Source organism: Clarias gariepinus, chromosome 23, assembly GCF_024256425.1.
Source record: "Clarias gariepinus isolate MV-2021 ecotype Netherlands chromosome 23, CGAR_prim_01v2, whole genome shotgun sequence".
In the NCBI taxonomy this organism is placed as follows: Eukaryota; Metazoa; Chordata; class Actinopteri; order Siluriformes; family Clariidae; genus Clarias; species Clarias gariepinus.
Genome location: NC_071122.1, coordinates 11,593,518 through 11,620,717, shown reverse-complemented (window position 1 = coordinate 11,620,717; position 27,200 = coordinate 11,593,518). Strand labels below are relative to the sequence as shown.

Here is a 27,200-nt window from a genome sequence, read left to right as displayed (position 1 = left end):
TTGAGATCTGGTGACTGTGGAGGCAATTTGGGAACGCACTGTCATGTTCAAGAAACCAGTTTGAGATGAGATTAGCTTTGTGACATGGTATGTTTTCTCATGGTTATAAAGGGCTTAATAAAGGGATTGAGATCATCAGCAGCATGTTATCCCATGTTATCAGCTGATTAGTTATTTACATTAATGAGCAGTTGAGCAGGTATATCTAATGAAGTAGTTGTTGAGTATATACTAAAATGCATATTTTTCATGAGCTGCAGTCTCATGGAAAAGGATGTATCAAGCATGAGATGGTAATCATATTAACTAATGAATGACAAATATTGTACATTTAGAATTTATTTTAGGCACAATACTGTATTATGTTATCTATCTAAAACCTGTATATTATGAAGGCTACATTATCTAGGTTTAATTTTTTTTTAAGAATTTGAAGTACTAGTGAAGTATACTGTAAATACCATCCCAGTCATGGATTCACACAGAAATATTTTTGTTCATCACAATATACATAAATATTACATTAGCACAATTCTTCTTTCTTTATTGAAAGTAGTATACATAACATTAGAGGAAGCTAAGGTCATAGGAATGTTCTCCCCCATAGCAAATTTTGTTGCTCAGAATGAGCTTTTTCTTGTCTCATAAGACTGAATTGAGCTGTTTCATTACAAGCTCGACTTTGTGTTTTCTATTTCTCCTAAACCCCACATAGAAGAAACAAAGAGACATAACTGAGACACAACCCAAGACATACTTTTAAAAAACATTTGAGAAATCTGAGATGTACATGAGAAACAGAACTGCATTTAAAAAAGAAGCAAATGAGCCATATATAACCATAATGAGATTAAAATCAGATGCATGAAACAGATGCATGAGAAATATTACAGTTTTATTGAACATATCAAAAATCCTCAACTAACAGCATAAAGTGTAATAAATTTACAATTCACACACTAAGTCTGCAACTCCTGGAGTTACTTAGTATCTAATGAAACAAAAAACTATATTAAAACAATTGAGATTTATCAGAATCGAGCTGTTGAGCGCGCAATTGGGACACTGCACGTGCATAGAGTGCTTTGTCTGCTCTTAAAATGTCAAACCCCGCGCTCAGACTTGGAATATAATGCCATAAGATTCTTGGTCTCCTAAGGTGTCATGCTTCTGAATAAAACCCAGTTAAAGTAAAATGTATATAATTACCAAGATGACTTTTCCACAAACAAACATATCGGTCTTAATTGATAGAATATAATTAACCGATGTCTCTAAAGTTACATGTTCTGGTAATTACTGTTAAACACTGAACACTTTAATAAAACTACTGTTTTTCAAAAACTGATCATGCAGTAACATTAACTTACTATTAAAAAGAAAAAGAAAAAAAAGGTAAGAAGTAACTTGAAGAAGCATGCCTAATAATAATACTGTAACTAGCTGACTGATTTTTTCCATTAAAAAACAAAACAAAACTTTCAACCTCACAAGTGTTAGTTACTTATAGTAGATATGCTAATCAACATGCTAAACCACCCACAGGTAGCATTTAAATTCCTTTTGCAATTTAAGAACAAATAAAAGCTGTGTAAATTTCAGTCAAGTATACCACAATTGTTGTGTTTTTACTGCAGACTTTGTGGTTTTAACTTACTTTAATTTTAGTTTAATTATTTTAGTTTAATTTTGACTCCTTGTCAATCATAATTAATTTTAAATTCGGTGCGAAAAAGTAAAATCCACCTCCACTGTCAGCTATGTGTTGTTGGTCTTTTTCATTTTTATCTGCGGCAGGCAAAGTAGGTGGTGCGCTATCGCATGAATGATGGATAAAGCGTTTTTTTTGCTGACTTGACACCGAGGCCTTGTGATGTCCTGCAGATTTCTCTAACACACTGGCCGCTTAAACATTTGCAGGCTTAGAGCATGTGTGGAAGAAATTGTGGAAAATATGCCTTTATTAGAATCCTAATGTACTGTAGGCTTAATAGGGTTGGACATAAAAAAATGTTGAACATTTAGTCATAAATGTATAATCAAAATAGGTTTGGCCTTAAATGATAAGTGTATAGAACTACAAACATTATCTCATTGCTTCATTTCTTAATAAAAAAAATATTCTTTATATTGTATTTTACTCATTTATTGGTAATGACATTTGTACAGAATGTAAAGTAAGTTTGCCATTTGCCAGTTTAATTTCAATAAATTCATTAAGGTGTACACATTTGTAAAAGGTTAGTCATGTTGATTTACTAAGGACTGTATGATAAAATAACAGGTGGTTGGATTTTTTTTTAAATAAAGAAGCTAGACTTTAAAATAAAACATTTATCTATTACAAAGCAATTTTGTAATTGGCTTTAGTTGTTACCAACCTACAATCTACATATCTTCATTTCGGAGATCCAACCTACTAACCCTTCCCTCTATCTACCCTCTATCTAATATAAAAAAGAAAAAAAAAGTACTTAACACTTTTAAGTGTAGATGGCCCCCCTAAAGCATTTTTCCATTCTTTGCATTATGTTCAAATAAATACTGTATATGTGTCAGGATTGTGCAATATAGAGTGCCATTTTTTCAGCAGAATATATTCTTCAATACAAAGAACTAATTTTAAAACTTTATTTTAACTAATTATACACACATGACTAAGCAAAAATATTAAAAAGGATGATATCAGAACATATCAGAAAACCCAAATGCACAATTTACAAGTACTGTATACTTTATGTGTGGACACTGCTTTTGAAAAACTGAAAATATGTGAGTCGCACGAGACAAATATGAAATATCTCTAAGGTTTAGAGGTAGTGAGACATATTTGAAACAAATTTGAGAAGATTGAGAAAACGACTAAAATCTCATTCAAGTCTCAAAGATGGCTCATTTCTGCATATGTGAGTCGCACACAAGCCAAATGTAAACTATCTTTGAGATTTAAAGATAATGAGCCACATTTTAGCCACCTTTGAGCCACCTTTGAGGAGCTGGTGTGCAGAAAACACCTAAATTTCATTCAAGTCTCAAAGACTGCTTATTTCTGTCTAAGAGACAAAGAAGAGATTCCAAGATGAGATCTCATGTTAGTTTCTTTGCTATGGGCCGACATGTCGAAATGTCATATGGCCATTAAAATATGTATATCCCTCATATCCTGAAGTCAGTGCTTAGGTAAGCCATATAAAGCATTTCTAGACCATTCCTGTATGCAGCTAGAGAAGTGTGTTATATTCTAGCATGAGTCATCAGTATTAGCATAAGAGGTCTTATAACTGTCATTCATGTGACGAAGCTCCATCTTGAGCGTGAAAGTCACCATTCCAGAATATTGCCTGAATGTCAAAACAGTGATTATCCAAGAGAAAATGAGTGCTAAAATGCTTTTTTTGCATTTTATAATCACTACTTCCTGCTAGCCTTTAGAGGCTGGTGATGATAAATTGCCTCTCCCTCACTAATTTCTGAAGAAGGATTTTTCCATTTAAACAGTTTAAACGAGATTGCAGCTCTCTTTAATATTTGATGCTCCTGCGGTGTGGCAGTAAGGATGAAAGATTAAACACAGCTGCATTATCAAGGCTCGCCAAGACGTGTGGGATTCGATGCCCCTAAAAACAACCCAAATATTTTTAGCTGGCATGCTTGAGATGTGAAGGTGTTTTCCACTGAGACACTTATTCTGTCAAACTTTTTTCCAGTATAAGCTTGGTGTGTGTGTGTGTGTGTGTGTGTTTGTGTGTGAGAGAGAGAGAGAGAGAAAATAAAGGTATATAGAACAGCATCCACAAGCTTTTCCCTGACGGATGGTGAATGGAGATGCTCTGAAGTTTGTTTGCTGCAGTCAGCTTTGCAGATTTAGACACATAAAATAAATTTCTGTATTAAACTGCGCCAGAGTACAGGTGCTCAGATAACACCTGCATACACAGATTTGTGTCGCACTGCTGTATGAAAACACTGTCATGATGCTAATTATGCTGAAGCACCTGCATTCATTATATTATCTCACCTTGCAAATTTGTAATTACAGTTCTGATTGTGTATTATTCTCAGATTCTTATTCAGCAACAACAGGCTTCTCTGACAATTACCTTTTTTTTGCTAATTTTGGGGTGTGCTTGTCTTTGTGGTTAGCACGTCATCTTGCACCTCCAGCATTGGTAGGTTCGAATGTGCTAGTGAGAGCAGGAGCAAGAGAGAAAAAAAGATTTCTAAAGTTAAACATATGGTTGTACTACAGTATACCACAAAGATTTGTTAAGTATATGACATGGTGTTCACACAACAATTTAAATCCCATAATGTCCCATTTTATAATAAGCAACAGGTATTTGTTATTCATAATTGCTTTGTTAACATCATTAAACATCCTTTTTCTCAGATTCGACATTCTTCAGAAATCTGTTAAACACATCCATTTTACTCATGGTGCAACTTCACTGATCATGTCACATGAAAAAAATCACCTTTTGCTATAAAATAAGATTGCTTCATGTTATGGAACGTCTTTGTTGAATTTTCTTCCTTTCTCATATGTCCCATTTCTTACTTGCTTACTTTTTTCTTCCTTTCTACCTTCCTACTCTCTTTTTTTCACATCTTCTTATTCTGTCAGTAAGCATCTCTTCTTGCCGTGATTTGTTTCTTGGTGTCAGCTAGATAAGTGTAAATATGTGGGCCTGGTTTATTGAGGCTGATTTAATTAAATGCTAAAATCTACGCTTCTGTGACTTACAACAATCAGCCATAACATCACGTAACATTATTACTTTCGGTATATCCTGACCACCGCTGACTGGGAACATCCCACAAGAGCTGCAGTTTTGGAGTTGCTCTGATCTAGTCTCCTAGCCATAACAATGTCTCCTTGTTGATGACACTCAAATCCTCATGCTTCCATCATATCAATGTCAGCAAAGAAGGTTCAGTTCCTGCGTAATATATTCCACACACTTCCAGCTGCTAGTGTAATGAGATATTTTAGCTGTAGCTACTGTGTGAAGGGGCAAATTGTGATCGTTAGATAACTGGGTCAGAGCAACTCTAAAACTGCAGCTCTTGCTGGATGTTCCCAGTCTGCAGTGGTCAGAATATACCATACAGGAAAACTGGTGAACTGGCAACATGGTCATGGTAAACAAGGCTTACTGATGCACATAGGAAGTAAAGGCTGGCCTGTGTAGTCTGATCCAATAGAAGAGCTACTGTAGCTCAAATTAAGGAAAAGGTTAATGCTGGTTCCAAAAGAAAGCTGTCAGAACCCACAGGTTATTACTGTTTTGATGGCAAAAGGGAACCTACTTAATATTAGAAGGGTGGTTATGGCTTTTTAGTGTACTCCACTCTCTACATCTCCCTATGTAGGTCTGGGTGATAGAATGATAATGATATACTGTTTACTGCGATAGTCACTTCCTCAATAACAATAAAAAATAGTTTAGAAGCATAGCAGTAAGAGACCATTGGTGTAATTCAATTCAGATGTTCCCGAAGGAAACATTTGAAGCCTGATTCATCTAAAGATGAAGTTTGCCACAGTGTATGCTTTATAGCCCAACCTATCTCAATGTTCTTTGCAAGCTGGAAAAGAGACTGATAGAAATAATGAAGAATACAGGATCAGAGGATAAAATAGATATATAATAAAAGAATAAAATATAGCATAAAAATAAAACACTTTTAAAAATGATAAAAAAAACAAGGGGACTTACATGAAATGTGTTCCCTAAGACTTGTTTTTGTAAAACATGGTTAAGTGCTACACAACCAATTAATGTTTAGCTCCATAGACCAGAACATCTTATATCGATTCGGCCTTCGCGGTATACACAGTCAGTGAAGACCGCATACTCTTCAGCTGCATTTTTTTTTTTATCGGTCAGAGCATAGTTGTGTGTAAATTGTGCAGAAGACTAGTTCTAACCAAAACTGGGAATGCAATGAACAAATTTTACAGTTAACTTATAAACTTCTATTTAGAGTTTTAAGGAGTTTATACTTTCTAATACTAACAGCATCTTATTGATGTGAGGTCAATTTACCAAACTTTTTGATTGCTGTTTATTTTTATTTAAGGTGAGTACCTCTCCATCCTTGATAGACATCCAGGAGGTGCCTTGATAAAAATATATAGTGATTTATTGAAAGCTTATTTTTAACTTGCTGTTTATTAAAAAAACATTACCTTGGAATAAATAATTTAAATCATTATACAACAATCTACACATTGAAATAGTGAAATATAGCGAGGCAAAGTGTCGGAAAAGTATAGTATTGGATAGCATAGAGTATATAGTATATCTCTTTGTCTCTTTTTTCATCCATCCATCATCTGTCCATCCATCCATCATCTGTCCATCCATCCATCCATCAAATTATTTGTTTCCTTGCTAATCTCCACTCTAATCTCTGTTCATCCTAATTATTATTTTTTTTTGTAAAATACAACTATACAGCATGAATGACAATTACAAACACAATGTCTACAAATCCTTTTCCCAATGTTTCTCTCAGGATATAATCCATCCTCCTCTCGTCCTTCATCTCTCACCCTTCGCAAAGCTCCCAAGCAGCATAATTCCTCCTCATCTTTCTTCCTCCCTGCAATTAAAGCTTCAGACACTGAGCAGTGGCAGAGGGAGTCTGAGGCCAGTGGTTTTCCAGTCCATTCTTCCTCCTCACTGTCTACCACAGCTGCCATGCCACTTATGCACTCCTCCATTACAGACACACACTCCTCCAACACTGTGTCCATGGCTGGGTTCTTTGGACCAAATAACCCCCTGCCTGAAGCCACAGCTGCTGCTGACAGCCCTGAGGAGGACTTTGATGATGTAACAGAGAACATCCTTACCCAGGCATCTACCATTCCAGAAATAGGGATGTTGCCTAGCCAAGGGCCCTTACAGCCTGATGACTCCCACCAAGATGACTCAGAGGAAGAGGAGGAAAATGAGGAGATTGTGGCATTCCCAACTGAGGTAGATGGACAAGAGATAGATGTTTGGAAGCCGCCTTCTTCAGCAGATTCAGACACACCGATTGTGGCCTTTACTGAGACAGCCTGGCATGAAGCAGGTGAGGATGAGGAGGAATCAGAAGAGTCTGAGCTTCGTCATGGAGGCACTGAATATCTCCTGCATGGTTCTCAAGAAGAAGTGCAGGTAAATAAATGGATGGATAAAATGGTGGTTGTATAGGTAAGTAGACGTGATGGAGAGTCGGGGGGGGGGGGGGGGGGGGGGTGGGGAGGATGGATGAATAATTTGAATGGGTGGAAGGACGGATGGATGGAAAATTTAAAGGGATGAATGACTTGATTAAATGGATGGATTGATGGTTTTGTTGAATGAATGGATAATTTAAATGATTCAGAGTGTGAGTGGATAGGTGGGTACATGGATGGTTTTGATGAGTGGATGGATAGATATTTTGAATCGATGGAAAGTTTGAATGGATGGCTGGAAGAATGGCTAGGTGGGAGTTTGGATGGTTTTGTTGGGTGGATGGATTTCATAAGTACATAAACAGCTGAAAAATATTGTTTTAATTAAATAACCCATGTAATTACATAAATTACTTATTAAAAAGAAACAAGCAGTTTGTGAAAGCTTTTTAAAGCAGATAGGATTATGGGCCTTGCTCAAGATCAGATGTTATAAATAATATGTGGGTAATAATATGTAGCTCAGAGGACCACGGCACTGAGTTACTGATCAGAAGTTTGGTGGGTTGAGCTCCACACGGTTGCCATTGTTGGGTTCTTAAACAAGGCCCATAATCCTATCTGCTTTAGGGATGCTGTATTATGGCTGACCCTGCACTCTGACCCCAGTTATGCTGGGACATGCAAAGAAAGAATTTCACTGTGCAGTAATGTATATGTGACAAATAAAGGCTTAACTTTAACTTTAATTATATGACCAGTAATGGTCTTTAAACTTAGTGCTTTTATTCGCATAAAAATCTAAACTGCGATATGGACTTGTGCAATCATTTAATTGCATCTTTCTGATGTTGTAATTTGTGCCATTATTTCCTTTTAGCCTAGATAAATACATTTAAATACTAGACTTCAAAATGTATTTTATGCTCTAAACTATTCATACATTGGCAGGCAATGTGCATTATTTGTAACTGTTAAAAAAGAAAAGAAAAAAAGAAGTAATTCCGTAATATTTATAAAATCATGATATATACAGACTTGCAAATTGACTTGGCACCCTGATATCGTGATAATATCGAATTGGCTGGTCCCTGGTGATTTCCATCACTGCTAAAAATACATTTAATAGTTACATATCAGTTCAAAACGCAATCGCAATATATGCCAAAGTAATTGAAGAATATTGCATGATCTAGTCAACTTTTAAAGCAACAAATTCTAATATTTGAAATAATAATTCAAATAGTAACAATAAATTATGCACCATAGACATTTTTACTACAGTAAAAATACAGGCAATTTTCCTTTTTTTTTCAAATGAACAAATGTTCAGTGTATTCAGAGAAAATTCTGTGTAATTTTCCCCAGTTATAATGTTGCCTGAAACACATTTAAAAAAAAGAGAGAGAAATTGCTAGGATTTATTCATCAGTTGAATGGATATAATGAGGCACATTTGTGTAATTTCATGACATTTCTTTTTTTCAATTTCTTTCTGCCTGTCAATAATAAATGTTGCTAATTATTTTTAATGATTCACTATTTTATGTAACTAATGTTAGCAGAACTATGAGATATCACTTTCAGTGTCACGTGTCTCTCCCATCTGTCACATTCCATTTCACTCCTTTTTTTTTTTTCCTAGGTAATTTGTGCTGACTGGAGTGATCTGGCAGGAAAAGGCTATGTCATTCTCAATATGTCAGAAGATTACGATTGTGTAAGTTCCTGTCTTGTCCTTTTCAAATGTTGACATTATAATAATAGCATGATAATTTTATCATGTTGCAATTAGATCAGTTTCCAACTGTTTCCTTTATGGAGTGTCTTATTTAGGAGTGTGAATACCACATGCTTATTTTGTGACAGTGAATCAGAGTGGCTTGTGTTATAACCCGGGGTATGGTTTTGTGAAGCCAAATTGTTTAATTCAGTTTTTTTCGGTCAGATCGGATCGTGATGATGGATACATGCTATGACAGTTGACATTCATAATTACTTGTGATTTTTATCTGACTCTAATGTCGTTGCATTTCTCTTCTAAAACGGCACGCATGCGCACATCAATACGCCTTTGCTCTTGTTATCTAATCTTTGTGACCACTCATTCATTTTTAACTAAGGATAATTGATATTAGTAAAAATATGCCTGGGACTTAGCTCTGGAGGATGGCAAGCAGTTATTCAGGGGGTTTTCTTGAGGTCTAGATGAATAAACAAAACCAGATATGTCACTTTACCTGCTGATAAGAAATCCTCACACCAGCGCTAACTGATGTTAGGGTAAAAAAAAATGGGGGGTAAAAAAAATGAGAATTGAGAATTGATTGAAAAATGAGAATTGATTGAAAAATGAGAATTGAGTCACTTACGTATGGTAATGTGAACATAGCCAGTTACATACAAGTTTAAGTCATGTATCTTGTCTCTTGTCTCTACTAGATCTTGGGTGTTTACCTAAAATTTGTGGTTCAGTCACATATGTGTCTTGTTTCCAAAGGATCGATAATTATGATATTTTTTTAAGAATCATATTATGGTCATAAATAAACCAACTTAATGGTCTTGCTACAGAAGCTATAGTGATTCAGTAGGTAACAAGAGGTAAAGAATTACAAGTACAGTATTCATACCATTGTAATGCATCCTTGAGTTGGCATCTGCGCCACAGTTTAACTACACTGGAGACTAAAAACCAACAAAGACTGAGAACATTTAATTGCCTACAAATGCATGATTTAAAGATAATAACCTGGATTTTTATGTCAATGTCTGCAGTTATATTTTAGTTTGTTTTAGTTTGTTATCCACTGTTCATATTTTAGGGGGCATATCTGCAGTAATTGGGGTGAACCTACTGGGAATATCAGTGCATCCAGTAACATGCTGACAGCATTATTTATTCAAGTAACTAACAAAAAGTGTCTGTGTTAGACAGCATTCTTGCACAGAATACATAAGAGAATGCTCACCACCATAGAAAGGAATTAGGTATAACACAATATGATAAATTTATTATATTATGATAACCTTACAAGCTGGCATCACAGTCGCTGGTGTACCACAGTAATTGCATTTAAAAGTTATTCTATTTATTCTATTATTTATTAGAAAGACATTCAGAAATACAAATTGTCTCTTTTTTCCCCATCTGTTTTCTGACAAATGACTATTTTACCAATCCTCACTTACTAGCTCTTCCATATCACACTGGCACATTGTTCCTTTAAACCACTTGAAGCCAGAAACTACACTTCTGCTTTAGTGTGATATATATCATAGTAATTATGCTTTCTAAAATTGCCATCCCTCTTTAGTAAGATGCAATTTCTTCTACAAAGAAGTAATGGACAACTCTGGAGTTTTCGGGATTTCCGCATTTGAAAACAAGGCAAACGCTTTTCTGTTGTGCCTCTTTGAAAGATTTCCAAGATTGACATATAGCACATCAATACAACCTTGTAAGAATCTCCATGTCGAGATTTTTCAAATAAGCTAAAATAGTGATGTAAGGCACAATATTTGCATAAATGCCCCCATAAATACCTCAGGCATTTCTCTTTGTCTTTCTTACCTATGTCTGTGTACATGTTTGACTTCATTTAAATATGCAAGCGGGTACTCCCTTGACATACCATACACTGGTAATTGCAGAGCCAGGTTATTTTTAGCTTTATTCCCACTAGTCAGCAGCATTTTGTCTGCTTTACTAAATTTTGGGTTGGATCATCCCCCCACTGTTCACATGCTGTGAAAGTGTGTAGCTACTGTCACAGAACTTGTGCAGTGTGCCTGAATCTCTTGGAATGCCAGGCTAGACTACATCTATGTGTTCACTGCCTTGATATAGATAGTGTTAAGAAAGCTGTGTCTGGCTTGGTCATAGCTAACCACATAGTGATGGTATTGTTGACTTGGCATGCTTGGCTGGCAGAGACTACATCAGATTTTTAGGTGTTGATGCCAGTGATAGAGGACATGAGTGCCCATTCAAATTCAGATTTGAGACAGCTTAAAAGGTTTTCTACATTTAGGATCCTCCATTGTCATGTGCTAAAAATGACCAAGGAAGGTCATCATTTGCACAAAAGTACTGAAATATTTGGACCTCCTGTATGCACCCAGCAATGAGAGGCCTTCCAGAAGACATCAATTCACTGATTTTTTTGGCACATTTATATTTTTCATACATTTAGATGGGTTGTGTGTTTTGGGCTCATTATAAACTAAGACAAGCTCTCTAACAATAAAAAAGGCTATCAGCAACTGTTGATTATGCTCTGACTGCAGTCCTGACAGTGATCCCAGTAGGCCTTGCTAGAACTGCAGTAATTTCAGAAGTGGGTCATCAGCCTACAACTGGACCACAAAAAAGTCTTTGTCCCAGCAAAAGGAGCTCAAGCACACAAAGACATTCCTTACAAAATTAGTCTAGTTGAAAGTGAGATAATCAATATCTAACAAGAGATGCTTCACTTAAAAGCCTTATAACAAAAGGTCAAAACGTATCTACCTGAACTTGAGGTTGTCCCATTTGGCCTTAAAGTTGTTAGATGTTGCCATGTGTTGCTCTGGTCAGATGACCATTGTGTGATCTTTTGATTGAATCCAGGTTTTCTGCCCAAGATTATGCAATGTAGCATGGATAAGATAGTGATAATATGGTCAAATTTTCTGATGCTAAAAGACATTAAAGGCATTTTAGACTAACTGGGAATTGTTTATGCACCTTTTTGCAGTTGACAAAAGCATGAACTCTTTTTTCACATTCTGCCCTGACATTATATTTTTTATCCTGGCAATCATCTGAGATGAAAAAGGCTATCATAATAATATAAGGGGCAGTTCTGGTCCCAAGCCTTGGATGCAGTGCCGGTCCCAAGCCTGGATAAAATGGGAGGGTTGCGTCAGAAAGGGCATCCAGCGTAAAACCTGTGCCAAATTGTTGTGTGGATTAAATGGTCTGCTGTGTCAATCATTCAAATGTAGTACAATAAAAAAATAATGACTAAAAATACTACTGCATCTAAAATTTACATGATTTACATGACAAAATGTGACAGATTACATTGGTCTTGGAAATTATTGACCCCCGGGATAAAACATGCTAATTCTTACATATTTTTATAAGATGAATTAAAAAACACAGGAGAAAGTAGCTGGTTGGCTAAAGTTTTCAAGATATTTTATGCTAAAGATTTATACATTGGCGAGTATATTTGCCTACAAGGGAAGTGGGATGTCTGATGATCATGATGCCTCATAACTTCTCGAGAAAGTCGAGGCACGCAGTCTACATGAAAGGAACATACGAAAACATGAAACAGCTGCTGAGGTGTATAAAGTATGAGGAACATTAGTGGAAACTCTGTGGTGTTTCAAAGGCTGTTTGCTTGGCCTGCAGGGTAAAAAAAAACTGCAGTTTTCTTTATGAATGTTAAAGTTAAGCCTGAGATTCTCCTCATTTTGTCAAGTTCAAAATCTAGCTCTTTTTGTTACCAGCATTAAATATAAAACTGGGCCTGATAAAGAACTTTGCTTTGGCTATGGACAAAACAAAACCAGCTTTCCAATATTTCTATGAAAAGTTTCCAAGACTTAAGGGAGCTAAAATCAAATAAGGCATGTTTGACAGTCCACAGATTAGAGAACTTCTCAGAGATGTTTGATCGTCTGTTGTGCGACAAGAAAAAGGAGGAAGAGAAGCCTTCAATCTGTGGCAAAGTAGTTTCTCGGGAACAGCATTTCTTTTCTTTTCTCTTTCAGCATCTATGAAAGACATTTGCTTAGGTCCTACAAAGCACTTAGTGCAAACATGTCACTGAAAATTCACTTCTTACACTTGCATTCATACTATTTCCATTTGAACTGTGGGGCAGTGAGTGATGACCATCAGGAGAGATTCCACCAGGCTATTGCAGGCATGGAGAAAAGATGCCTAGCAAAATGTAGTCCATGTTTAATGATTATTGCTGGAATATTTACAGGAACAATCATAATGCAGTTCACAAGAGAAAACCAAAAAGCACTGTTTACAGTAGATACTAAATAAAGATGTTAGAGGTTTATTCTGTAATTATAATGATCTCATATTCCTTACCATACATATTGTAATCTTTAAAACTATATAATTTTAAGGTTATCTCTTAATAGTCTGTAAATCTACATAGCAATTGGATAAACCCAGCAGCAATTCGGTCAGTTTTTCATGAAAAAAGCATGAAAATGTTGTGAAAACTCAATAAATAAATGAAAAGTTACGTTATCAATTAATTTATAAGGATACATTTATCTTGATTGGTGTGGCACTATAACTTACCTTTATATTACATTTTTCAGAAAAGTTATGGAGAATAATCACACACCCCCTCATGATTTTGAATTATTCTGATGCAGTTTTGACCTAAAGCTGTATCTTGGAAACCGGAGCCCATTAACCCTTAGGGCTTAATTTTCCTTTATAATTCACTCAATTCTGTTAAAATGTAGCTACTTTCATTTCCGAGGCCTACCCCTTGTGGACCATTGTTATCAATATGTCTTTTCAGTAACTGAGCTCAAAGCATTCTTGTTTAAAGAAAACTTAAAATGAAAAGAAACACCATACTTTGTCTGTATTGTAATATTCATGATGAGTGTAACCATTATGGTAAAAGTGGCAGTCAAGTCAAACCGAGACTGCAGATTTTTTTTTTACTATCAAGGTAGATAGTTCTCAATAGACTGTAGCCTTGATTGGGCGGCCTGCTTTATGTCAGAAATACTGGCCTCCCTCCTTTAATGGACCAAAAATGTGGGAATGGCTTGAAGCAAGGTCAAGACTGTACAGCAGTGTAGCAACAACTCCTGGCCGAGTTCATGAAATGTACAAGTGGTGTTGGTAAGCGATTGTGTGTACAGTTCTCACAGACAGATGTGTCTCTTCTTTGTCTATGTTAGTGACAAGTTATTCAATCCACTCACTAAATGTTACTGGGAACAACTGCAGTGGGCTTTTAGTCACTTCAGCGGGGACTGCCATTTACAAATGTACAGCTTTCTTTATTAGTTTTGCACCATTTAAATGTTTTCTAAGAGTCTCATCACTTTAACTTGAAGTTGTGGACGCCCCTGGTATTACCTACATGAACTTTAATTAAGACCCTGAAGTCCATGATTACACAGATCTTTCAAAAGATGTAACTGAAATAAATAGAAAGCTTACTGCCAACTGCCTATGACGATCAGGTATTCACAATCCTTTCGGCTGTATGGTATATATAACTTCTTTAGGGTTTTTTTTTTAAACCCTGTATTAAAATAACAGGGTTTGTTTGTTATATAAAACTTGCACCAGCTCTGTGAAAACTTTCTATAGAACATGACCTGACCGTGCTACCTAATGCGAATCTCTCATATGTGTTCATATATATGTGACCTTCCTGAAACTACTTTGCAGACCTGCATGCCCTTCTTATACAAGAATGCATTCAGGTGTCTTACTGTACACTGCCCCTGATGGTGCTATTAGTTGGAGGAAACCAGACTTGTATATCTAGATTTAGGATTAAATGTTAAATTGGAAACACATTCTAGTACTTCCTGAATTCTGTACAGTTAAGGAATACAAGCTGAATTTCTCAGGTTCATTGTGTTATTAAGATTTGTTATTCAGTTATTTGCATGAGGACCATATTCTTTCTTAAAGTCTTTAAATAAAAATAGGGAACCTTGCTTAAAAATATTACAGTGTATAATATATGCCCCTAATGGTATAACTATCTCAGATCCCCAAAATACAAATGTGCTAGTACACTTTTAATGCCTCAGTATTGTCCCACCCCTGATATTTATATTCTCCCCCCCCCCCCCTCTCTCTTTATCTATCTATCTATCTATCTGCAGTAACAGCAGTTTCAGCAGTAGCACAAAAATTCTTTAATCACATTCTCTGCCAATGGTACTGCAGCAGACTGGCCACAAAAAATGCAGACACACACACACACACACACACACACGCACACACCTCTCTCTGTCCGCACCCACTCCAGAATAGCAAAACACGAGGTGCTCGTTCATCGTCATGGCAACTGCCAGGCATGTAATTACAATCAGCATGGCGTTCGGTATTTTGCACAGAACATCTGCGTGCTGCGATGGACGGCATGCCAACTAGGGGAGGGTCCACAGGGTATAGGAAGTATTATCAAACAAATGCGGCAACGAAAATAGTTCATATATAATGTAATTTTCAACTTTATAAATGCAATGGCATTCACTTCAAACTTAAGTACAAAGAGACAGGAAAGAAATGCATGTACCCAAAACTAGACTTCTTTAAAATTAATTTAAAAGGCTGCTCAAGCGGTGGAAAAACTCTTTCCCTCTTGACCTTCAATCCTAAGTACTGTTAAAAGCCTATCGTCTGAGTGTGGTCTGCAGTTCCTTTTTAAAAAATGATTACTAGCAAAAGTAGCTAAAAAGAAGCTGAATCCTGAATAAAGGCCAACTTTCTCTCTGAGACTTAGCCCCTCCAGATCCTGTTTGGCCAAATGAATCAGCACTTGACACAGAAGGATTTGAAGTAATTAGACTCTAAATTGGGCGTCTGTTTTGTCACAAGCACAAGCAGCATATGTTGGACATGAGTGTTTAAAAAACAGCCATGGTCGAAATAACTTCACTGTCTGGAGTTGAGACAAATGAAGCTAAGACTGTTTCGGGACATTCTTGTCACTTTTTGTCTAGTGAGGTTATATATTTCTTATACAGTACAGTTTTTACTTTAAAATAACACATATGCCATTAGGTAATTAGGTAATAACACGAAGACACGAAACTCAGCTGTTCTGGAATAGCTCTTCAAATCCAAATTTTATTTGTCACATACACAAACATACACAGTACGAAATGTAGTGAAATGCATTATACGACTGCCATTGACCCTAAAAGAGAATTAAAGTTTACAAATAAGAAATAAATATAAATAAAAAGAATACGATAGAAATTAAATAGAAAAATTAAATTAAACTAGGAAAATATAGAACTAAAAATAAAAATAGAAATGTGCTAGGAAAAATAGAACTAAAAATAAAAATAGGAACATGATGTGCATAAAGATAGAAATATACTGTACATAGAAATATGATGTGCATAAAAATAGAAATATACTGTACTGGGTGTGCAAATATGCAAAGAACATAGTGTCTTTGTGCAGAGGTTATTAAAGTGTCTTTGTGCACTGGTCCAGGATGTAAACGTAAACATGTAGTGTAGTTGTGAAGGTAGGTGTGCAAAGTTATTAAAGTGTCTTTGTGCAATGGTCCAGGATGTGAATGTACAACATGTAGTGTAGATATGAAGGAAGGTGAGCGTGTAATTGTCCATAGTGTTCATGGATGTAAAAGGATTGATAGATTTGATCAATTATGAAAAGAACTGTATTGTCAAGTGCATTTGCAAAACCCATCAAGCTGGACCACTATTAACATTTAGTAAATTGAAATACAGTAGTGTGCAAAAGTCTTCCTAATTTCTTCATATCATATTAAATTAAATGATGTAGGATTACAGGTACAATATATAGGATATATATTATATAGGATTCCTATAGGTACAATTTGAAAATGTATAGTTTATGTTCGGCAGTAACCTCATTTCTCCCGCTCATCTGTTTTAACCACTCAACATTCAGGATGTAATCAGTACTGATCCTGATCATCAGTCAACATCTGCAAATGTTTCTTATTGGTCCATGCCTCAATTAGTTGTTTTTTATGCTTGAATGATGCATAGGTCACTGTGTGGCTTAACAAACAAAAAACATTTATCTAAAAAACTGGACTGAAAGTGAAAGCTGAAAACTTGCTAAAAATAAAAGCCAAAAAAGTCCTTCAGGATGCCTGGAAAACTACTGAATTTCTCAAGACTATATATTTGTTTTTAACTGCAAGAAAGTCTGGCTCTTTGGAAGCAAAATATAAAGAAATGAGGGGTTGTTTAAGATTTTGCAAATAGGGGAAGGTTATAAGTTTCTCTCCAAACAATTATACCACAATTTGGGCCTCTACTACATCTGTAACCATTTAGACCAGGGGTCGTCAACCATAACACTCATGGCTGGACTGGCCATAGGGCATACCGGGCATTTGCCCGGTGGGCTGATGGTGATTTTCGTCTTTTGTGGGCCGGCCGCCGATGTTTTTTTTTTTTTTTTGTAACGTTATAAACTAATAAAGGTGGCGGATTGGCCAATTGGTCATGATCGACTCTGGGCTGGACCAATTACAGCCGAGGAGGTCAGATGCACCCCCCCCCCCCTTGCAACGGCTCAGCAATCACATATCATTGCTGAACAAATATGGAAAACAAAAACCGCGAAGGAGCAGGAGGAGCCGAAAAAATTAGGGCCAAAAATAAACTAGCGCTTTAGGCAGATGCTGCCAAATGTGCTAAAATATCACAGTTGTTTGGTGGCTATAGTGGAGCTTCCACTTCAGTAAAATTAGCAAGTGATGAAGGCCAGCAGCCGCAGGTTGAAGAGTGAAAGGGGAGGCAAGAGGAGGAGAGACCCGAGGAGTAAAACCAAGTAAAACCATAAAAAAACTTATAAACCAAGTAGGTGTAGCTTATTTTCGTTGTGCTTGCTAACTTTTTACAGTCAGTTACAATAACTCCTACTGTGTACTAGTTAGCATGATGACAGAGTTTCTATGCTGGTGCTATGATGTTACTGAGAGTGAATTATTGATAAGTTTAGTTAATGTGGGTTGTCAAACGTAAAAAACGTAATCGGCCCGTATTCAGAGAAAATATTACGCATTACGTATTGAAGTGAAAAGGAACGCGATTTGAACAGGTGATGGAGAAACAGGTTTATCTTTTAGGTGACATGAATGAGTTTGAAGGGAAGTTATAAACTGTTTCTGAGAGACAAATAACACCAGGATCCTTTTCTACATAGCTGACAGCTGGTAACTGTGCAGGGGCGGGTCTAGCAAAGTTTGGCCAGGGGAGACAGTCAAAGAAATACTTTTCTTTCTTATTCTCATTTTAAATGTCTAGCTTTTAAATAATTATCTGAATCTTACAACCTAAGTGGTCATTTGATGGTAAATGTATAGAAATCCATTATCGTTTATAGTAAATATTAAGTCTAAAAATATTAAGTCTCTGGAAGCCCAGTAGGCTTACCATCTGTGCAGTCTAAAATTATGTTGAAGAAAGATGTTGAATCTATTTAATTATTGTAGAAAAATAATTGATTTCTGTGCATTTGTGTTACGATCTAGCTGGTTTTGGCAGCCCAGGTCTCTGAATGACACTCCAGCGATCGTGATCTCTGTGTTTTGTTGTGTTGTCAGTTCTTGTGCCATGTACTGTGTGTAAAATGGCATCAAAAATTCAATTAAGTGTTACTCTTTCTCAACTTTCTTTCTCTGTCTCCTTTTACTTTTTAAAGGTTGCCATGTTTAAATCAATATTTTGTGCTGCCATGCTGTTTGTTGATGTGGTAAATAAATAGTTTATGAAATTATCACTCAATCTGTAATTTATTGATTTTAATTCTCATTAATGATCATGTCTCACCTCTAGACTTCTCTGTCTTAATTTCAGGTTTCCACCATGTGTTGTAGATAGTTCAGGAGGTTAACTCGACCAAGCAGTCTTTTGTTTTCCACTAAGTACTGTTTAGAATACCAAAATAGGGAGGATGGTGTAGGTTTAAGTTCATTAGATTGATACATATTGAACATAGTATTGAACATGTATTGATACATAGAGAACAGCGTTTGTTTTCATTCAAAGGCTTTATGGCTTTGCCAATAATACCTAGTGGGCCGGTTTCTAGACAAAATGCCTGGGCCGATTTTTTGTCCGAGTCCAGCCCTGATAACACTGCATATATCGTTTTTTACCTTAATGCTATGTATAAAAAACTATAGTGTGTTTCATTTATGAAATCAATGAATTGCTACAGAAAAAAAGAAATTTTATTTCTGCATGCAGCATAAACATTGAAAAAAAAAAGCAGGAAAAAAGACGCTGGATTGAACGTTACTTTCAATTAAAATACTCAATGTCTATTTGAGTCCTCCTTGAATTTATAAAATAAAAAGCCGAACATAAATTATCCATTTGCAGCAAACAATAAAATGCCGTCTGCCTCTGTGTGCCATCATCCTTTAATCGTGTGTACTCGAGCGTGCAGTCCGCTGCCAATCTGATTAAAACTGGGGTGTCGCGTCGGCGGTTGTGACGCATATTTTAAGTGACAAAAAATGAATGTTTTATTTTAATGTTGCAAAATCACCATAATCTTTGCATTTAAAAAACTAACAGACTAAAATAAAATACATTTCAATAAAATACAAATTTTTCTTAGTTTTCACCTTCAGAGCCGCAGGTTGCCAATTCCTGCTTTAGACAAAATTTCCCACCTTTACTGTTCCTGTGACTAATCGGGTCATACTGGTTGTTCAAAGTGGGAGTACAAACCAAATAAAAATCAATTATAGCTTCAGTTCCAGACAAATTAGCATTTTATCATTTGGTACTGGACCAATAAATGTAAACAATATTTGATTTAAAAAAATCATTTACAGTTTTTTTACAATTTCATGTTTGTGAAGTGCAAGTACTGAAGTACCATCAACCCCAAAACAGACTTAATAGCTTTGCACTCTCTATCTTCATTTTAGAATAATGCATTAATTTGGTCCCTATTTTGAAACTAAATAAATAAATAAATAACCTAGGTGCAATTATGACTGTAAATGCAAACCTCTCCCTCATGGATAGCCCATCTGTTTCACTGTTGTCAGATAACTGTTGGTTTAAAATGTGTGCGTGTGTGTATGTGTGTATGTGTGTGTGTGTATTACAGGAAAGGTTTCGTGTGGAGAGTGGTGACAGGCTGCTGGAGATGCTGGAGAGTACATTCTCTAGGAAGCTGAGCAGTCCTCAAGGCTCGTGGCTCATCTCACTCAGCAAATCAACCAAACAGGAACATCAGCTTCTCATGACAATCTCCAATGAGCAAGGTAACACACATACCTGCTTTTTATCTTTTTAATTGGATGAGCACAGACTCTTAATAATCATGATCCAAATATTATGCACACATATTACCCATGCCTTCTATAAATTCAACTAATGCATAGTTAATGTATCATACTCTACAAAACTACATCACTGTCATTATATTTGTATCTGCCATTATATCTACTATTATATTTCTACATTGATCAGCCATAACATTAAGATCACCACCGGGTGACTTAAACAACATTTATCGCCAACTAAACTCCATCAAATTGCTGACAAAATCATGTGCACCCAAGGCTCACCCATGTGTGCAGGGACAAAAGACCAGGTCATTTGGCCTGTTCCTACATGAACAGCCCAAACGAAGCAGCAAAACTCTGCAAAAACTGGGCCCCAAGTTCGCTAGATCCTAATCCGTTTGTCTGCCCGTGGGATGTGCCGGACACACAGAGGCCACACCCTGCAACCCACAGCACCCAAAGGATCTGCTGCCAACGTCTGGTGCCAGACACCCCAGCATACCCCCAGAGGACTATTGCCTCGAGAGACAGAGCCACCCTGGTGGCACAAGGGGAACCTTGGCAATTTTAATAGTAATTGATTTAATGGTATGGCTTCTCAGTGTCTAGTATATTATTAATAATAATAATAATAATAATAATAATAATAATAATAATAATAATTTGTAAGTCATGCAACCAATGTTCTCTTTGGGAGTGACAAGGATGGATACGATCTAGAATAAGTTCATCAGAGGGACAACCCATGTTATATGTTTTGGAGATAAAGAGATAAAGTCAGAGAGGCCAGATTGAGGTGGTTTGGACATGTTCAGGGGAGAGATTGTGAATATATATTGGTAGAAGAATACTGAGGTTGGAACTGCCAGGCAGGAGGTCTAGAGGAAGACCAAAGAAGAGATTTATGGATGTAATGAGAGAGAACATAAAGTTTGTTGGTGTGAGAGAAGAGGATGCAGTGGATAGGGTTAGATGGAGGCAGATAATTCGCTGTGGCGACCCCTGAAAGGGAACAGCCAAAAGACAAAGAAGAAGAAGTCAGGTAGAAGAAGACATCTCGCATCCCCAAAGTAAAGGGATTCAAATTGCTCTGTGTGCATGGAGTTTGCATGTTTTCCCCTTGCCTTTTTTGTATTTCGGCCAAGTTCTTTCCACATTTCAAAGACATGCATTGCAGGCTGATTGATGTTTCCAAATTGCCCATGGTGTGTGACTGTGTGTAAGTGCTTGTGCCCTGAAATGGGCTGACAGCCTTTCCAGGGTGTACCCTGTCTGGTGCTTGAAGTTCCTTGGGATAGGCTCCAGGCCCCCATGACACTACTCAGGATAAATCGTACAGGTTATGGAAACAGTCATTCTGTAAAATAAAAAATCTATTATGAACTACCTCCATTTTAATCTTTAGTCTGTCCAGGGTTTGTTCTACAAACGAGTTTACACCTGTCAGTCCATCATGCTCATCATCTTGTATGCTGTAACTAGAAATTATTGTTGACTATCCATTGATTAGCTGCAATGCATTTTGGAACTTTGAGACCAATATTTGCAACACTAATTCTACTTTGGGTTTCTCAGGAATCTGACCTTGTGTGTCTACAGTATGTTAAATTGTAATTGGTTTTCTGTTTATAGGAGCTAACAGTAAAACCTGGATTATGCCTTATTTGAGATATCCATATTCTCCTGTAACGGCACTAGCAGTGTCTCTTTGTGATAAAATAGCACAGGCATTCAAGTCAAACTGGGATTTATATTGAGAACAAGGCATAGAACCAGAAGAGTTTAAGCACAGTAAAACCTTTGAATCTTGCAAACATTATAAAGTAGGCTTACGTCTAGAAATGACAATTTTGGCCAAGGTGACTCTGAGTCCTCTGCAGTCGATCCCATTAACATTCAGTGAGTAGAACTCCTAATCCTTGAGAATTGATGAATAACTTGATCCCAACTTGCAGAGGAGACACATGTGTCTGTAGGAAGTTAACACATTGCCACATCCCCAGTCATGACCATTTCCATATGTTTGGGCCATTAAAGGACTTCTTGGGAGGCCAGCCTTTTAGACGTGAAGCGGGCAGTCAGATCATGGCTTACAGAGAAAACTTCTACTTGGATGGTACACAAGCACTAGTAAAACACTGGGATATGTTTGAGATATACAGTATACCGTACAGTAACCGTCAAAAGTTTGGACACACCTTTAATTACATTGTTTGATTTTTATTTATTTCTACATTGTAAAACAATGCTGAATACATCCAAAATATGCAAATCTACTTTGAACAATTGATATTGAGGTGTGTCTGCTACTTATCCTCTGTAAAGTCTTATTAATGGCTTTAATTTGAGATCCTGTTAATTGGTAATATTTGAGGCTGGTAACTCTAAATAAACTTGTCCTCTGCAGCAGAGGTAAGTTTTGGTTTTGCTTTCCTGGGAAGGTCTTTGTGTGAGCCTGTTTCATCATGGTGCTTGATAGGTTTTGCAAATGCACTTGACAATACTGTTACTTCAAAAACTATTCCAGAATAGCTGACCTTAATAAAAACCTGTCTTAATATAAAAACTGACTGTTGTTGTTACTTAATTACCTAATGCCATACAGTATGTGTTAAAAAACAATCCGGTATTGTTCTAGAATGTGGGAAAAAAGTCAAACTTGTATCCAAATCTTTGATTCATACTGTATAGATAAGGAGAGATACTGGTAGTTTTTACTCTTACACCTGTGTTCTGTTATTCTCACTTACTCACTCATCGTCTAAACCGGTTTATACAGGGTTGTTCAGGGGAGCTGGATTCTCTTCCAGGGGCCTTATGACATGGCCGATGGAGTGGTACCCTGTATGGTTTACGACTCCTTCGCAGAACTCCTCCCATACTGTATACACACACTAACACACTCATTCACACACTACATGCAGTTTGGGAACGCCAATTAATCTATCCTGCATGTCTTTGGATTGTGGAAACAAACCGGAGAACCCGGAGGAAACCCATCAAGCACGGGGAGATCAAGAAAACTCCGTGCATACTGACACAAGGCAGGAAACGAACTCAGACCTTGGAGGTGTAAGGCGACAGTGTTAACCATTAAGTCACATGCCATTGTTTGATCATTCTGTTCAGAAATAAATCTTTCAGGTGGCGCTTACATATCAACAATTGAACATATTATAGTAGATCTCAGATCCTGTGCTCTAACAGAATTTAAAGTAATGATTTTTTGTTGTTGTTATACTACACTAATATAGTTTAATAATAATGATAATTATTAGTTGGCTACAGTGCAGTGTATTAATTACAACTGATCTCTTATTTAGCCTTGTTTTTCATCATTACACATTATGCCCTCTTTTCTTTGAATCAAGAAAGCTATTCTTTGTTGTCCTGATGATCTTAAATTACTTTAATCTAAGTGTGTGGGAGATAATCATACATGGATCACATTCCATCTCCCAGTGTAAAGAAAAATCCCATTCAGTCACAAATACCTTCATTCTTTTTAAAAGCTCAGTCTTTCAACAGAAAATTTCGAAGCAATAAGCAACTTGAAGTCATGTATTAGAGTGACTTTAAAACAAATAAGTGTGTTTTTAGGCAATGAAGCCCTTTATTCATGGTAAAATCACTGTAATGTATTCCCTTAAGTGGCATACAGCTTTGTGTCAGATAAATATCTTAATTTATTATTAATATACATGAAGTGTGTAAGCTGTGGTTGCTAAGCAACATAACAGGCGGTACTGCATAATTATAACAGATCTGTTAGATTAAAACATGGTGCATAAATACAGAATAACATTTTTGTGATGCAATCACGTTAGAAGTGTGTGATGATATTGCTGCATGTACAGTATAAAGATGATACACCTCCGCTCTAAAACACTCCACATCCTCATTGCCTCTATAGTGATTTAAATTTTGTTAGGGGATTTAAAGTGAAGGTGTGCAGGTGTTTTGATTGCAATTCCATATATGTTACTTAGCAGCATGGAACATAGATGGTTTTGAATTTTAGTTTAATCCGTTATGAAAGGGAGTTAGCAATCATTTACAAAATGGACTGCAGTAATAGATGTGGTTTTGTAGAGCTTGCCTAAAAAAATGAATGCAGAAATGTTAATGCATTTCATGTGAAGCATTTTAAAAAAATCAACACAGAAATGATGGATGTCTATTAATAGCAGTAGAAACTCTGTAATGTAGCATTCTTTATTTCATCCCATTAGGTGTTGTTGCTGCTAAAGATGTGCTGTCAATGCTGGGAGAAGTAAGGAGAGGATTAAATGAGGTATCAGCATCCACCCTGTATCTGTGTCTGCTGACTGCTTGATATAACAGTTTCTTTGTGATTACGTCCTGGCAATTAATGCAAATCATATTTCAGATTGGCATTCAGAACTTCTCCAGCGTGAGCATGTGTCACTCCAGACCCAGCCAGACACGCAGCGATTACGGAAAACTGTTTGTCGTGTTGGTGATCATTGGATCGGTGTGCGTGATCATCATTGCATCGGGGCTCATCTACATCTGTTGGCAGCGTCGCCTTCCCAAAATGAAGAGCATGGTAAGTGGGTAAGGAGTGGTGGAACTGGTGTGAAAAGAAATATATTGAAATAATACCCAATGTTGTACGGGATATATTTAGAATAGGGCTAAAATTGCCTTCATAATTAGTACTCATATGCACAGAGGCCATGTGCTTTTGACTGGGACAGGCAAAACTCCACTCCACTTATATTAAAACTTCTGTTGGCTGCACTGATTTATCAGTGCTTTTATTGTCAATCACCGACCAAGTTCAGTCAATTCAATTCAATTCAATTCAATTTTATTTATATAGCGCTTTTAACAATGGTCATTGTCTCAAAGCAGCTTAAAAAAAAAATTTAAAGATTTTTTTTTTTTCTAGAAAAGAAAAGAAAAGAAAATATTTGGAAGTGTGTATGTGTGAGAAAAATGTGTCTAGATAATAATGAAATGAATGAAATGTCTCTGATAAGCAAGCCAAGGGTGACGGTGACAGTGGCAAGAAAAAACTCCCTGAGATGGCAATAGGAAGAAACCTTGAGAGGAACCAGACTTAACAGGGAACCCATCCTCATCTGGGTGATAACAGATAGAAATAACATCATGTGTGTTGTGCAGGTGAAAGTTCAATATAACAGAAGTTGTGTAGATTCAGTTCAGCAGTAGGTGCAGAGGGCAGATGGGGTCTGGATCACTGGAAGCACAGGAGCAGGATGGTAGCTCCAGCCATCATAGAGCAGAATCTAGCTGGAGCAGGTCCTTCTCAAGATGCCTTAGAAACCTCGCAGGGTTGGCCTTTGTCTACTAAAGCTGGCACAATCTCCAGATGCCTCGGGATGGGTAGAAAAATACAGAAAAGATGGAGAGAATTAGCGTAGTTGCCATTCAGGATAGGTGTACTGGAGTATGAGGTTATGGGATGAGTTACGCGTATGCCAGATTAAAGAGATGCGTCTTGAGTCTACTTTTGAATTGGGAAACCCTGTCTGCTCCCCGAACAGTGTCTGGAAGGCTATTTTAAAGCTTTGAAGCTAAATATGAAAAAGCCCTACCCCCTTTTGTAGATTTTGAAGTCCGAGGTTTTGTGATCTTAAGGAGCGTGGTGGATTATAGCGTATCAGAAGACTGGTTAGGTATGTGGGAGCTAAACCATTAAAAGCCTTGTATGTAAGTAGTACTATTTTGTAATTAATTCTAAATTGAACAGGTAGCCAGTGCAGGGATGATAGTATAGGTGTTATATGATCATATTTTCTGGATCTAGTGAGAACCCTGGCGGCTGCATTTTGGACTAACTGTAGCTTGTTTATTGAGGATGCAGGACAACCACCTAGTAATGCATTACAATAGTCCAGTCTGGAGGTCATGAATGCATGAACTAGCTTTTCTGCATTAGATACGGATAGGATAATCCTAAGTTTGGCAATATTTCTAAGATGGAAAAAGGCTGTTTTTGTGATATTGGAAATATGATTTTCAAAAGACAAGTTACTGTCTAATATCACGCCCAGGTCTTTTACTGTTGAGCTGGTAGTAACAGTACATCCTTCTAAACGCAGGCTGAATTGTGAAAGCTGTTGTGTGCTGGTTTTTGGGCCGATGAGCAATATCTCTGTCTTATCTGAATTTAGTAAAAGAAAGTTATTGGTCATCCAATCTTTTATGTCCTGGACACACTCTGTTAATCTAGACAACTTGGGTATTTCATCTGGTTTTGTTGAGATGTATAATTGGGTATCATCAGCATAACAATGGAAACTAATCCCATGCCTTCTAATGATGTTTCCCAGGGGAAGCATGTAAATTGAGAACAGGAGAGGTCCTAAAACTGACCCTTGTGGGACCCCATATTTCACTGGCATTACATCAGACGGTACTCCATTTAGATCTACAAAATGGTATCGATCAGACAGGTATGATCTAAACCAATCCAGCTGGAAAATTGATGTTTACAATTCTCAAGGGCCAGTATTAGTACATTATCAGGAAAAAGATTCAACAATTAATTATTACAGTGAGATGTTTTTTTGACGCATAAACTTCAGATCAAACACAGAGGACTGCTATCCAAGAATGTTGTGATATTGCATGCCTGCACACTTCTGCCCACACTGTTGACACTCTTCGTTTTGAGGTGTTAAAGCATCCTCCCTATAGTCATGATCTTGCTCCAGCTGACTTTCACCTGTTTGGTCCCCTGAAAGCAGTCCTACGAGGACAAATATTCACTTCTGATGAAGAAGTGAAGACAGCGGTGCATTCGTCACTCGCGGCTCAGCATGAAACATTTTTTTTAATGGGGGAATATAAGGCTTGTTGACAGATGGACAAAGTGTATCGGGTCGAAAAAGTATGTATTTGTCTTTTCTAAAAATGTATTAAAGTAAGTGCAGATTTTTGACTCGGATATAAGTCACACCTGCTTTTCTGGTTCTGACGGATGCCGT

At 36.8% G+C, this 27,200-nt stretch overlaps 1 protein-coding gene across 1 annotated transcript in view; it reads left to right on the top strand.

Moving 5' to 3' along the window:
* podxl2 (podocalyxin-like 2) overlaps nt 1–27,200 on the top strand; it is a 45,126-nt gene that overhangs the window by 13,189 nt on the left and 4,737 nt on the right. Inside the window, exons 3-7 of the mRNA XM_053484612.1 lie at nt 6,523–7,172; nt 8,820–8,894; nt 20,040–20,196; nt 24,453–24,514; nt 24,611–24,790. Of these exons, the coding sequence (XP_053340587.1) occupies nt 6,523–7,172; nt 8,820–8,894; nt 20,040–20,196; nt 24,453–24,514; nt 24,611–24,790 (1,124 nt within the window). The remainder of the gene's footprint in view (nt 1–6,522; nt 7,173–8,819; nt 8,895–20,039; nt 20,197–24,452; nt 24,515–24,610; nt 24,791–27,200) is intronic.